General features: G+C 34.3%; 1 protein-coding gene across 1 annotated transcript in view; it reads left to right on the forward strand.

Moving 5' to 3' along the window:
- LOC111085582 overlaps positions 1 to 15,335 on the forward strand; it is a 68,172-nt gene that overhangs the window by 30,032 nt on the left and 22,805 nt on the right. Inside the window, exons 6-8 of the mRNA XM_022384821.1 lie at positions 2,811 to 2,955; positions 4,523 to 4,636; positions 10,291 to 10,435. Of these exons, the coding sequence (XP_022240529.1) occupies positions 2,811 to 2,955; positions 4,523 to 4,636; positions 10,291 to 10,435 (404 nt within the window). The remainder of the gene's footprint in view (positions 1 to 2,810; positions 2,956 to 4,522; positions 4,637 to 10,290; positions 10,436 to 15,335) is intronic.

Here is a 15,335-nt window from a genome sequence, read left to right on the forward strand (position 1 = left end):
AGTTTTAATTAAGAAAGGACTTGTATCGCTGAAGTTTCTCGGAAAGAATTTCTAAGGGAAATTAACAAACAAACAGAGACGTAACACATACAATTTAACCCAAATTTCCTCTCTCATCCATTAAGCGAAGTGGTATCTATAATAAACTTCTATCTTAACACTCAGTGATAGCATCAAAAGTGAATGTACACAGAACTTGTATCTGTAGACTGTGTATGTTTAGGCGTCGTCTCTGTATAGCCTGACTGGTCAGCAGGCGACATTAGAATGTCGTGGATGATTATTTCAACTTACATGAGCACTTAATATTTTCAGCATTTCAAATAAAAATCTGTCGAACTGTCATGCCGAATTGTGTATGTGAAATGCCTTCCAAAAAACACTCGCATACATACTTTGAAACTAGATGTAAACATTCACGGCAGTTCGATGCCGCCATCATGTCCACTGCGATATTGCCCATTGTAACTTAATATATTATAGAAAAAAAAAAGGTTTTACTTAATTGTGGAATATAACACCCCCGCCTTCGACTCTTAGCTACGGTATGTATAACAGCTAATGGCATAGCATTGTGTTCCTTTCGGGTCGTAACTTAGACGGACAACTGCCATTCACAGTCATTTACATTGTCTGCCAGTTCGAACTTCAACACATGTCAATGGCGGCCGCATGTACTCAATGATAAAGAGTAGTGACTGGCCAATCTAGTGTTATTTATATGTGTGAGTAATGATATGAAATTACAGAATAAATAAATTGTACTTCTATAATAATAAGAGAAATATAATTATAATACGATTTTAATTTAAAAAGGAAAGTATATAGGATAAACTTTTTATTTTTAACCATTTTGAATATACTTAATTTATACACGGAGTGTATTATATATTTGTTCATTTGGAAAATATATGTATTTAATATATATTCTTTATGTTTAGTTGAGAAACGGTAATTGAATGTTTTTGTTATAGATTAGCAGTAAAATTATAGCCTGAAGAGTGACCCTTGAAGTCACGAAACTGGTTGAAGAGATTAATAAAGGAAAGAAAAAATATAATAGTCTGATATTTCAGCTTTTTCTTATATATATATATTGATTCGTTTTGATAAAATTAAGAAAAACTAAAATTTATTGTAGGTACAATGCATAAACTTTATTAATGCTCTCTGAAAAGAAATATACAGCTACGTTTTAACGATTGACTATCGCAATAATTTGAATATTTTAAAACACATTTTTAAAATCAACTTATTTAAATAACAATACTGTTGTTGTTCAACATTCACAAATACGCATTAACCTGGTGATTTTTGTTTGTTGTTAAACTCAAAGCTATACAATGGCCTATCTGTGTTGTGCCTACCGCGGACATCGAAACCCGATTTTTAGCTTTATAAGTCCTCAGATTTACTGCTGAACTACTGGTTTTTGTTGTTATTTTTTTCGTAGCTTGCATATGTGTTGTGTGCTGCTAACAATTCCTTCAGCTCATACATGTAAAAATACTTTACATTTTTTATGTTATACTAATGCTTCACCTACAGTTTAGGCTAGTATGTAATAGAATTATAGAAATCTTACCATCCGTACGTCCTCTTGATATCTGATACTACTCACCATGAATTCTTCACGTAAGACTGATTTTGCCATGAAATTATTTTCACTCGCGTATTTATACACTAAACACTAAGTGGTTTGTCATCTCCGATGATACACTACGTAGGATGCTTATACTCTAGTAATATAGTAACAATCTTCAAACCAGCGTAAAACGTACCATTAAAAGAAACACGTTAAAGTTAAATAGTTAAACCTTTCTTGCCTGGAAGGCTCGTGAGGCCGTTGCTTAACATTGGTTGGCACAAGCGGTTGAAATTAGTGACGCATGCATTCCTCTCTGGACAGGACACAACTTCAATGAATGAAGGTTAACTCTCAGCTATTAGGTGATATCCAGTATAGTATTGGTAGGCTGAAACAAATATGTGGTAAGTTCAAGTGTCTTGTTTCGAGGACGTAAGCAATCAGGCACGAGCAAGCTTCGAACCCCAGAACCCTTCGACTACAAATCCACAGCACTAATCACCAGGTCACACAAAGAAACGTTTAGCTGGATGGAATTTGGGATTACTGCATTCCTCATATACAGGCAAAATGATTAATAGCTGAGCAAATCACAAAATTCTTTATTAGTTGCGTGGAGAAGTGTAAAAATTGCTTCTAAAAGAGGTAATCATACATGTAGGATGAAGACATGTTAGTTTACTCACGTTTCTTATCTATATGTCCAGCAGATATGAAGTTGGAAACTTGAATACACAATACTGCGACTGTACTTTTCAGGTTTGATTACAGAATACTTCTAGTAAAAAATATATAATTACGTTCACTAGATTATCTATCAATGTTATATTTATACTTAAATCAACAGATTATTCCAAACTTGCGTCAACGATCATGTATGCAAGCTGGAACATGCTCCTAAATGGCGGCCATATTGAAAGCAGGCCTCATTACAGGAGTCTGTTGAGTAGTAGACGTGAGGCCACGAGTGACTTAAATCAAGCACAGCTAGACAAATATAATGTATTTTCGAAGAAACCTGACATCTGCTTCTAGGATATGTTATCTATTTCATGTAGGGCATGTTTTAGTTCCTTTAGAATATCATTTGAATTATTTACTTCAACCTGATTTTTAACTCTCGAATACTTATATATAACTTGTCTCTTTACACTTTACAGATATGTATTACAAGTATAAATCTTGAATGACAAAAGTGATCTCGTGTTGGTATTTTTGATAGCGAATTTGAGCAACGTTACTCTTGTGCCGCCGAGACCCGAAACAACCTAGTAGCTGCCATTCAGAATCTGCAGGGGGCGCAGCGGTATCTTCCTAATGTCGTGTTTCCCTACTGTTCTGAGGAAGAAGTGGATACGCTGGAAAAGGTACTAACTAGGACTCCGTGGTATGCGTCGTGAGAGTCTTATTTATTTATTTATTTTTGTCAGGTTTTTAACATGAAAATTACTACACAAAATTATGTATAGTAAAATTAAAAGAACAAAAATACGTTTCCTAAAGAGTAGCCCAAGAGTTGGCAGTAGGTGGTGTTGACTAGCTACCTTTTCTTTAGTTTATCACTTCAAAATTAGAGACGGCTAGTGCAGATAGTCCTCGAGTATCTTTGCGCATAATTGAAAGTTGTATAACAATGTTCAAAATTACACCCTACTGTGACGTCATAGTACAGTTAAATATAAAAAATCCCCTCAGTGTCACAGTGGTATTTCTGCGGACTTATAACACTAGAAACCAGATTTCGATACCCGTGGTGGGCAGAGCACAGCTAGCCCATTGTGTAGCTTTGCACTTAACTACAAACAAACAAATTTAATACTGTTCAATATTTTTCCTTTTTTTGTCAACAGTTTATTTTGTATCATTAAAATCGCTTCCTTTATTTTCGTTTATTTGGGTTATTTTTATAACATATAATTTTGGTACCCATATTTTAGAAATGTTCATAACCATGTTTATGCTTATTTTGCGACTGTATGTTGTTTCAGTCTCTCCCATTTTAACTCCCCTAGTGGGGCAGCGGTAAGTCTACGGACTTACAACGTTAAATACGGGGTTTGATTCCCCGCGGTGGAGTAACCAAATTTGGCTTTGCTTTAAAAACACATACTCCTATTTCAAACTCTACCTTAACATTTAATGCTATAAACTACCTCTTCCTGAGCATGCGTAGGATTATTTTCTTAGAGAAAAAAGAAGTCAATGAAATTTCTGATGCCATTATTACAGGACACTTAAGTACTGCCGTTAGAAGTGCTCATGGTGATTTGGAGAACTGAAATATTGTATTTATCTAATGTGTAAACATTATTTTAGGAGGAAATATCTCATGCTTAATTACATATTTGAAACTACACAGTTGCTGTCAGTGTTATGTATATTTCCAAACATCAAAGTGAATAATTGTGAGAAAATTAAGTATTACGAACAAAAACTATGACACCATATTGGGTTCGAAAAAATAAATGTCGGAGGTCATTATTCAAACAGTTTTATGTTTCCTCATTAAAGTCATATAAATTCGAAACGAATAAGAGTTATGAATACTTTAGGGTTATGCTAGTATCATGCAAGTTTCGTCTACAAACGTAACCTCTCTTAAAGCACGTTTTTTGGATTCTCTAACATGGATGTCGTCGACTAAAACAACATCACTTCTTATTTTAATCATCTTCTTCATGGAAATATGAGACAAACGAAGTTCACTTCTTTAATCAAAAACGTGAAACATAGAAAGAAGAGTCAAATAAAATCGAAATAAAAACAGCTTGTGGCAATATTCGAGATCTTTGGATCAAACTAACACTCACCTCGTTAGGTCATAAAGTTCATTTCGGTTGTATAAATAAATTATTTATGTTTCGCTTATTAGAAAAAATTAAGTTAACATTGATGTTACCTTTAATGACAGCTTTACTGTGTTCTCTTTTTCAGGCAGTTTCCAATATTTTTACGGATATTCAAACTGAGGAAAGACAAGAGCATGCTTTGGCGTGCTATGACACCACCTATCGGCGTTCAAGTGCATTACGTCAATGGTTTGAACAGGTAAAAGTAATCATGTTAAGTCTAAAAACTTTGTTAAATTGAAATAATGTAATATTAATTAAAGAATGCTATAGTTAAGAATTGCATAACCTGAAAACTGTATTTATGTGGAAGTATATTCAAATCTTTTTAAAAAAAGGAGGACAAAAAAAAAGGTCAAATATATTTTATTTTTCAGAGAGATGAAAAATATCGCGAAATGCGAAAAGTCAGAATATTTCAGATTAAATTCTATTGTAACACAATCAACACATTTGGTAAAAATCAGCATTCGAAATGTTTAAAAAAATAGAAAAATCCAGAACAAAGTACTTTCTCAGATTACACAAAAAAAAGCGTTAAATTTGGAACAAAGTTAGGGTTATAAAGAACGTACTAAATAATTTTTGGTCTATTCCTTTTGATGGAATTGTTTGTTTTCTTTGAATATTAAATAAAAATATTATATCTCGAAATGTTGCAAAAGACGTTAGTAAAGAAACAACTACACAAGATTTGTCGTGGAATCGTACCACTCTGTATTCCCTTTGTCATATATGGGCGAAGCCTAATTGATGACTCCCTGTAAGTTAGTCGCTAGGAAACAACAAGCTAGACAGAATGCTGCACCTGATACGAGAATCCAGCTCTCCAGTATCACTCCCAATAATAAACGGAAGAAAAACACTTTTCCCATTAAAAAGGAACACAAATTTGAAACTGATTTAATAAACATGTTCTTTATTCATGATGTTAGAAAAACATGTTGGTTCCAAAAACCAAGCGAAGACAAAAACGTTATACCCTATAACCCGAGCGCTTTTGACTGGTGGTTCCTTTCTTCATCAGGGATAAACTAAGAAGGTTCCCAGCGAAAGCGCTCGAGTTATAGGCTTTAGTTTACTAGTCACCTTCTTCTTTATATGTAAAAACTTACCCAGTCGTTAATCAACAATGGACATGGAGGTCAACTGAGAAAAACAAACACGTAAGTCTAGTCACCCGTTGTCCTTTTCAACAAATATCAGCTGTTCACTATCTACTAAATATAGGTGTTATGATCCACCAAATCACTTAAACTGTTAAGGTGTGATAACCAAAGTAAATACGTAGGTATAAATTTGAACCTCAACGTATATGCATATAACATGTCTGCAAGTGCAGGGTAGTACCACTGATATTGTGTTTTTGTTCACTTTATAGACAAGTCATTAGACACCTCTAACCTCTCTAAGTATTCCCGCTTGATATTATTAACAATGGAAGCTCTTTTTGTTACCTCTTCCCTTATGCACGTTGATCCACGATCTTGACTAGATTTGTCTTCAATAGTAATGGAATAAAATTCTACAAGTTAAACCTGTAAATGTCTTTTTATAGAAGACTTCACATTCACATTTGCCTTTATTGTTATGTATGAAAGTGTCCAAAAAGGCAAGCTGATGATTTTCTTGATGTTCACCACTAAATTACATATTATTATGACAGTTATTGAAATATTCTCAAAATTGATTTGCATGTCCGGAGTCCTTGAAGATGACAAAAGTGTCATCTACATACCTTCGGTGATATATCGATATAAGGTTGCAAGGACAGTATTTTAGCCATTGTTCTTCATGTACAAAGATAAAGGTTAGAAAGAGAAGGCGCTATAGTCTCGAGCCCATCAACACCCTCAATCTGATCACGAATGATCCCAGGCGCTTGTCTCGAATCCATCAACACCCTCAATCTGATCACGAATGATCCCAGGCGCTTGGCTCGAATCCATAAACACCCTCAATCTGACCACGAATGATCCCAGGCGCTAGTCTCGAGCCCATCAATACCCTCAATCTAATCATGAATTATTCCAGACGCTAGGCTCGAGCCCATTAAACCCTCAATCATGAATGATTCCCTACAAAAACATGTGAAATATGAGAATCTATAATCGTGAACTTGTCGGTTTTTTATATGTGCACAAAATAAGTTCACTGTGAGAAACAGTTTTGTCTTTTCTAATGAAATGCAAAAGTTAAGATTTGATAGAAATGTATATTGTGCCAGTTTTAGAATCTCTGTAGAACAACATCCTCTTAGAGGAGACGTTATAGCCTGCAGCCTAGTTCATTTATCATGAAGATAATGAAACTGTACTAACCAAGTTTGTTTTCAAGCAGCTGTTAACATTTGGAACTAAGGGCTCGTATTTCCTCTTTAATCATGTTTTTTGTTTAACAAATTTAGTATTATCACTCAAAATATTTTTCACCTTTAAATCGTAATTATATCTATACAGTAAAACAACACTATATGTCTTTAGTAGAACAATATCTTAATTTTTACTCAAGTCTTTTAAAGCTGTAGTTTCAACTCTAATAAACTTACTATATATAAAAGTAATAATTATAATTAATTAAATTTCGTAGAGCAACACCACTTATTTGAGTTTTAATAATAAAAAATATAGTAATGGTATGTAAATACACAACACCGTGTCAAGTAATCTAAATCCAGTTTAGATACACTATTACAGAACAACCCCAAATTTATGAGGTATCTCGAGGGTTTGACTAGCAAGGGTGATGAACTTAATGAACAGTATGTTCTTGCTAGTGCGTGTTCTTTTCACATAACTTAGGCTAGAATATTAAAAAGAACCACTAAGAGAGAGAGTGTCCCCAAGTTAAAATGTAATACAATAAGGATAACCCTCGCTTTAGCCTCTACAAAATCCAGGTTCTCACTCGGATTTCACCACAACAGTAATAATCTGTATACTTTAAATATAAGCCTATGTGCCACTATCCTATGAAGGAACTTATACACAATTCGTTCACTGACGAACTTAAGCAACAACTTAATTAAATTACAGGCAAGAGTCAAACTATGCTCGCCCCTTAAAGAAGAAAGAGAAGTTGAGGAGTTCTTGGAGAGTAAAACTACATAAGAATACACAAACCCCTGTTACCTGCAATCTAAAGTGAGTTCTTTCATAGAAATTAAAGTTACAGGAACACTAAAAACACACTGTTTAAATTCAAATTAAACTAACTGTGTTATTGTATGTAAAAAGTTACGTACATCCCTTTAAAATTTATAGAGATGAAAATCTCTCAAAACTGTGTAAAAAAAGTCTGCTAAAATCTGCTCTGTCAGGCCTCAACATTGTTTTAAATATGGAAATAAACTCTGATACAGGAAAACGGTGATTGGTGCTTGTTACATCAATTGGCCAACTGGCAGTGAAGATCACGGACGAGTCCACCCGTATTTACTGCATAATACTTTGACAATAATTACTCGGCATACTAATTAAAAAGCACGTTGTTATTCTTGCAAGAAAATCAGACAAGAGAGCATCCAATCTCCACCTGAATCAATTGGCGCCTGGGGAATGTTAAAGTTAAAAACCTGCTTGAGCAATGCTATGCACCAATCTTGAGAATTACAGGGAAAGAGAAAAAAATTGTGAACTTAACTTTTAAGCTAAAAGTAGTAGAAAACATGTAGTGCAGCCCAATATTACATTTATATGGATACAAGTTTCAATACTTTCACGTGTCATCTTCAGTCAAATGTTTGTTTTGAAAGAAACACGTATAGCAAGTAGGTGTTTTTCTCCCAAACAAACGTTGGACTGAAGAGGACACGCGAAATTGTTAACTTGTATCCATATAACTTTGGCTTTGTTCCGTAATAGTGGATCTAAACTGTATTTTACGAAACAATCCCTTATTATTGGACCATATACGTTGTTTAAAAACATTTTGTAATAATTGCTCAAGAAGAAGAAGATAATTTTCATTTTTAAGTTTCAACGGACGTAAAACAAATTTCATACCACGAGATATTCATTTAATGTTGACGATATTCACTTTTAAGCAATTGGATTTTAACTTAAAACAATAAGTTATTACTTAAATATAGGCAAGCACAATTAGATAACTTAAGTCACTCGAGAAGACAACAAATTGAAAATATTTTTACAGACCATTAAGTTATATTTAATTTTTCTGATTATGCATTAAATGAAATAAAAAGAAAGTATCTGAAGGGCATCATGTACCCCATGTTGGTCGAGGATTCTGTATATAAAATGTGCAATTGTTATATATAACATGTTTAAATTGCTAGAGTTTGTCAGCCACGTGTTTGTTATTGAATAATCTCTACTGTTACCTGATTTGTATTTGTTAATTGTGCTTATAGAATGTTATCTGTTCTGTGTAATTGTCATTTTCAAGCAATAAACTGTGGTTCTGGTCTTGTGTCGATTCTGGGACGAGGTGCGTCGGCTGTCTGGTGTCACCGCTCGTGACCCGTTGGTCGTGTGTGTCAGACCTGAAGCTTCATTTCCATTTCATTACACGACAAGAAAGCAAACGCTCTTCCTGTCTTCTTCTCAGCCTTTTCTCTCGCTTGACCACGGCAGGTCTTCAAAGCATAATCAAAATTCCACGGAAGCCACAGCTTTAGCTACCACAATCTCTAAAATTTATCAACAAGCCATGAAATGGGCAAAGAGAAATAACTTTAATTTCTGACCCTGGATTATTAAATCTAAATACCTACGACGATTAGATTGAACTGTTGGTCGAGGAGTTTGTTTGAATTCCACGAAAAGCGACTCGAGGGCTATCTTCTATAGCTGTCCCTAACTTAGAAGTGATAGACTAGAGGGAAGGAAACTAGTCAACACCACCTACCGCCAATTTTTAAACTACTCTTGCAAGTACAGTTGCAAGTATGATACCTTTAGAGAAGTGTTTGGTATCGTTTGGAAAATATGCCATTACTGCGTTTTAACTCGGGTTTACTTGAAAACCTGGAATAATGAAGTATGTATTTCATTAATCATATACGTGATAATACGTTACTCTGTTAATAAACTACAATGATTTTTTTGGCTAAATTGCTCAGGTAATTGAAATAAAGAATGCAATGTGTTCACCCAGAACGTTTGATAAGCAAGGATATGAACACAAATCTCCGAGTTTCGCAAAGTTAGTCGCGCTTAAACATTTACCATATAAGGACATGAGCGCGAATACAGAATGCCATAAAGTATAGTCAGTATTGGTATTTTCGACCTGAACGGCATCTTATGCGACAAATGGGCTAAATGACCAGGTCAGAGACTCCTAAGGATAAGGCATAGCCATTCGCCTATGTGGCATCCGTAGCTAAATAGCGGGAATGACTGTCACAGTTATAACGCTCTCAAACGGAAAGAGCAAAGCGTGTTCAGCTGTGTATCGGGGCTCGAATATTAGGCTTTTTTTAGACTTAAAATAAGACCCAAAACTCGAGCGCTTACGAATAGTTGACTATTTTTCTTCAGGAGAACAAAGGGACTTTTTTTTTTTTTACACAACCTGCTACTTGTGTAAATAATTGGTTTGATAAGAAATACTTGTGTGGGATTTGAAAATTCAGATAAATTAATTGATTTTCTCTTGAAAAACGAATATTAATGTATATTTATTTATTAACTTTAAGAAGCGATATTTAGGAACAAGGATTTGCTTATTAAGTGATGATGACAAAACCTTGTCGAAACGTTGTACATTTGCTGTTATGTTAAACTTATATTAAAGTTTTTCTTCATTACCCACTCAAGCCGTCTCCAGCCATTATTAGTCTCAAAGTGGGTTCCTCGTCATCGAATTATTAAGTGTTTGTTTTCACAGGTATTGAACACAACCATCGCTCGAGATTTGGCTCGCATAACTGAAACGTGTAAGACGAAAACTCTCGAACTTCGCCAAGAACGAATTCGACTCATTCGAAAAAAAGTAAAGGAGATGACTGGCAAGGATGTTGATGTTGATCCGGGTAATTATTTTTTATGTTTTTAAGAAGTGATATGGGTGTAATTTGCGACTTGTTTAAACGATAATGAGGTGGGAAAGAAAGTACAGTAGACCAGAACATAGTGTTATGCGGTAGTTTTTTATGTAGTTTAGTAACATATATATATATCGATTATACAATGTTATTGTGAATCACAAATTTAACCGACAGGTGTCACTGTTGGTTGTGGCGTTTAAATGGTTTACAAAATGAGTAATACCCTAATTTGTATATTGAGAATATGAGATGAAAATGACGAATACATTTTATTCTGTGTAGTTGTTAGATATAATCAGTTAGAATTCAGAGTAAATCGTAATTGGATAGATATTATTTGATAGTTTAGTGAGAGGGCTAATGCTTGAATACTGCCACAACTTAGGTTTTGTAAAAGTTCAATAAATTATGGCATTAACTCGACTCCTCGTTTTTTATAGAAACCTAATTAGAAGAAGATTTTCGTTGGAATCGTGTTTATCTTGAGATTAAGTATGTGGTATTAAACGTGGACGAAGTGAAACTTTAATAAGTTGTTCTATTAAGTGTAAGATGCTAGTTATCTGTATATTTCTCTCGTAAATCATGATATTTTATTATGTCTCTATAAAGAGACATGTTGTTTTTCTATTGTTTCTTCTTCTTTCTTTCATCTTCTCCAAAACACTTTTCAATCGACCTCCATTCCTCATTTCTCAGCAGATTGACTTTAAACTTAGTAAAATCATATCTTGGTCAAAAACGCCCAACTAGAGTTTTATTTTTTTATTTAAGCCTTTTAAAGGATTTTATGGGGTTCACGTACACACATATATTGTTGATTCTTACTCTCGAGAATCTTCTACAACTTTGGAGAATAAGCGGGAGTTTCGCAATTCATATTTAACAGTACAAGCTATGCATGTTTTTAAAATATAAGTTTAATCCAAACAAACGTTGACATCAAAATAAATATATAATAATAAATTCGTTACACCAGACATTGACAAACAAAAATGGCGGACTTGCCAATTTTTGGTAATTTTAGGGGGGGCATAAGTTTAAATAAACCCAAATTTTAGAAGTTTTGGCCAGTTACTTAGCTTTGTTTCTACCAATATATATGGAATGTATTACAAAGATACTCTATGCAGGTCCCAAACAGAAATATAGACAATTTTGAAATTTTTGTCTTTTGCTCAATCTTCCAGCGAGGGATGCACAATTTGGGGTTTTTGTGAATTATTCTAGCCACATGGTTAGGGTGTTCGACTCGCAATTTGTGGGTCGTGGGTTCGAAACCCGTCCCACCAAATATGCTCGCTCTTTCGGCCATGAGGGCGTTATATTGTGACGGTCAATCCCACCATTCGTTGCTTTAATTAATTTCACGAGCCGCCATGTCTACTTGCAGGTTAACATCAAAACCAGTATCCTTAGCACAGTTATAACGTATTCAAACGTACGCCCATCACTCCTGTTTCTCAATGGACAGGTGGTTAGGGCGTTTGACTCGCGATCTAAGGGTCGCGGGTTCGAATCCCCGTCCCCCAAACATGCTCGCCTTTTCAGTGACGGTCAATCCCACTAGTCATTGGTAAAATAATAGCCCAAGAGTTGGCGGTGGGTGGTGATGAATAGCTGCCTTCCCTCTAGTATTTAACTGTTAAATTAGGAACGGCCAGTGCAGTTAGCCATCGTGTAGCTTTGCGCGAAATTCAAATCAAACCAATCGTGAAATATTCATTTGTATGCCAACCAATTTACATGGGTTATGGTACAAAAATTCCTTCTTGCAGGTCCCAAGCGGTGATATAAACAGTTTTTGATTTTTCTGTGTTTTTCACGATTTTTTCTGGTGTCAAAATTGGCCATGTTGGGATTGCGTGGCGGAGACATGTTGTATTTACCTACAAATGTTGGACTCTTTAATAAATGTATGAGCCACCTACGAGCTCCAAGAGAATCGAGTTGAAAGTCCGATACAGTAACAATCAATGGACAAGTGGAGATTTTATAAACCAGTTACATGATAAAGCGCGTAAACTTCTCCGTTAAAACAGTTACTGTATTGAGTTGTTTACTTGTTTTTAAGAGCAATGCTACACAATAGGCTATCAGCGCTCTATCCGCCGCGGGAAATCGAACCCCGAATTTTAGCATTACTTACTCTTGACCAATGGAGAATCTTTAATGGTAAAATCGCTGGCAGCAGAATTATCTGTAAAAAATCAAAAAGTTATCATGATGTTCTATAGTGAAGCTAATACTAAACAGTTTATTGTTGTAATATTTTACAATGGTTCTACTGTAAAATTAGTTGTTATTTCCAACAGTGTTAATAAAGTTGTTGGATTTCTAGAAAGCTTAAATATTCGTCTTTATTAGCTGCTGGAAGGTATGATTTATAACCACAGGTGGTCAGTATGGAAACGCAAAACAATAAGGCTTAGTTTACTGATACAGTGTGTAAATTGAGATAAGAGATGGCATTAATCATGATTGGTAGTTATTATTATTATTATAACATTGCGTACAATCGTGTTGTGTTTTAGATATTTTAAGTACGATTAGAAACTTCAGGATAACTTTAATACGTACCAGAGTACCAGAGGACATCTTTCATGGCCTTTCTGCCATAATATAAAAGTTGATTTACCATATATTCATGTAACACAATATATATTTTAATATTTATATAATTGAAGCTTATTTTACATGAAATAATACCACTCATCCTAGTTTTATCTACAGGAAATGTTCCATACTTCCAACTATAGGAATATGCTAGGCAGTTTCTTCGTGTACTTTTCCCATTCCCAGAATTGTAAACTTGTCGAGAAAGGAACGTGAATCCCAGCCAATCAAATGACAATTGGCATTGTCATGTTGAAAAATCCCACCACTCATCAGTAACCCTATATAAGAATGAATCGACTGAGTATCTTGTGTAGTTTTGCGCGAAATTCAAAACAAAAACAAAACTATAAAGAAAGTGAAGATCAAGCACAGCTTGAAATTTTGTACTTAGGCTCTTGAATTCCCCACGGAATATGAAAAACAATAAAAATCTGAGAGAGTCTTAAGTGTGCCCCCAAAAATGTGGTTCAAGGGTTTTTGAACTCGCGTTTTCGAGAGGACAGATTTAGTTGAAAATTTAGGCTTAACATGTAAGGATCTGTTCAGGACAATAACTTAAATTCAGATTTTTAAAATATTGAATCTGGGGTGCCGCAGATATATATGTGAAGTTTCGTTTAAAACCAGTTTCTAATACAATATTTTTGAAATTACCATATTAAAGCCTCTTAATGGGAGTCAAGTTAGTTCCGTTGTTTAGTTGTTTTTTTCTGGGGGGGTGGGGCTTTCAAATTTGGCTACTTGGATTTACTAGGAAATTGTTAACGACACGTAAGCGGTTGCTCAGAATAAGGCTTACAACATTTTTACGTAGTTGTTTTTCCATGAATTTTCACGGGTAACTACCTCCCTATCCCCGGGGTATGTCTTAGAAGTAATGGTTTTATTTGATATAAATAAATGTGCATGTACAATTATGATTGTTTGGTGTAACGATATCATTCGTAATATGCGATATAGCAACATAAACTAAAAATGTACTTATAAAAGTAACAGCTAGAACTTCCTTTCCTTCATGGTATACAGACGTTTGGTTAATTTACCCAATTAGGCCAAAATCTATGGTTATCTTCACTTTCGAGGTTGTCGACTACCTTCCATTTGGTCATCATTACGCATGCTCAGGCACGAACATATGGATATTCATGAAGGCTGTACCGTATATTGAGACCAAACTGTAAAGAACGCGTTTTGATAAATCAAATTAAGTCAATAGTGACAGTCTTTTAAGTAATAAAATAAAGTAAAATTCAGTTTAAAGTATGTTGAAATTTTCCCAAATTTCTTTAATGATGTGGAGTTCATAATTGCTCCGTTTATATTGGATACTTTTGGACTCCGCGCATTAGCGTAATGCTTAGTTATGGCGGTCAGTTTCGCTCGGCTTGGGCTTCCAACAATAGATCTAACTTTAGACTTTAATTATCTTTTTAAGAGGGAGGCATGGATCCACTTTTCTTAGTGTCAACTTTGTTATAATTAATATACAATAATAGATGATCCATTTTGGAGATATATTTGTATGTTTTTAAGTTTAAACTAAAGACTTGCAGTGTTTGAGAGGCAGTTTCTTATATATATATATAATATATCAGTAAATTTGAGAGGCATATGACACTTTATATCATTGTATGAAGAATAAAGTTTTGTATGTATTCTCCAAATCTCGCTTCTGTTTCTCGGATATCTAATCTTGTAGAATCAAAGTTAGAAGCACTAATTTTATGTTATATCTCAAAGACTGAAAGATTAATTAGTTTAATTGTTCTCTTCATTAAATATAACAGAAAACGTAATAGTTTATTATAACAATCAGTGGTACCTTAAATGCTGTTAATTTAAACGAATTCCTAATTCATTACTTTGTGATTTAAATTCACTGATTTTGTAATAAAGAACTCCGAATTTGAAATACATGTATCAGCGGCGTATAAGGGTACTGATAGCTCATTTGATACAGTATGTATCTAATATGATACTGCTCCTAGCTTTTAGAGAATTGATTTAATTATTTTCGTACCATGTTTGTTCTAGTTTGTTATTACTTATCGTACTCTCACAGTTAGGATTTGGGAGCATCAGTACATTATACCCATGTTTGTTCTAGTTTATTATTACTTTCGTACTCTCATAGTTAGGATTTGGGAGCATCAGTACATTATGCCCATGTTTGTTCTAGTTTATTATTACTTTCGTACTCTCACAGTTAGGATTTGGGAGCATCAGTACATTATGCCCATGTTTGTTCTAGTTTGTTATTACTTTC

This window comes from Limulus polyphemus, unplaced genomic scaffold (genome assembly GCF_000517525.1).
Source record: "Limulus polyphemus unplaced genomic scaffold, Limulus_polyphemus-2.1.2 Scaffold487, whole genome shotgun sequence".
NCBI classification, from domain to species: domain Eukaryota; kingdom Metazoa; phylum Arthropoda; class Merostomata; order Xiphosura; family Limulidae; genus Limulus; species Limulus polyphemus.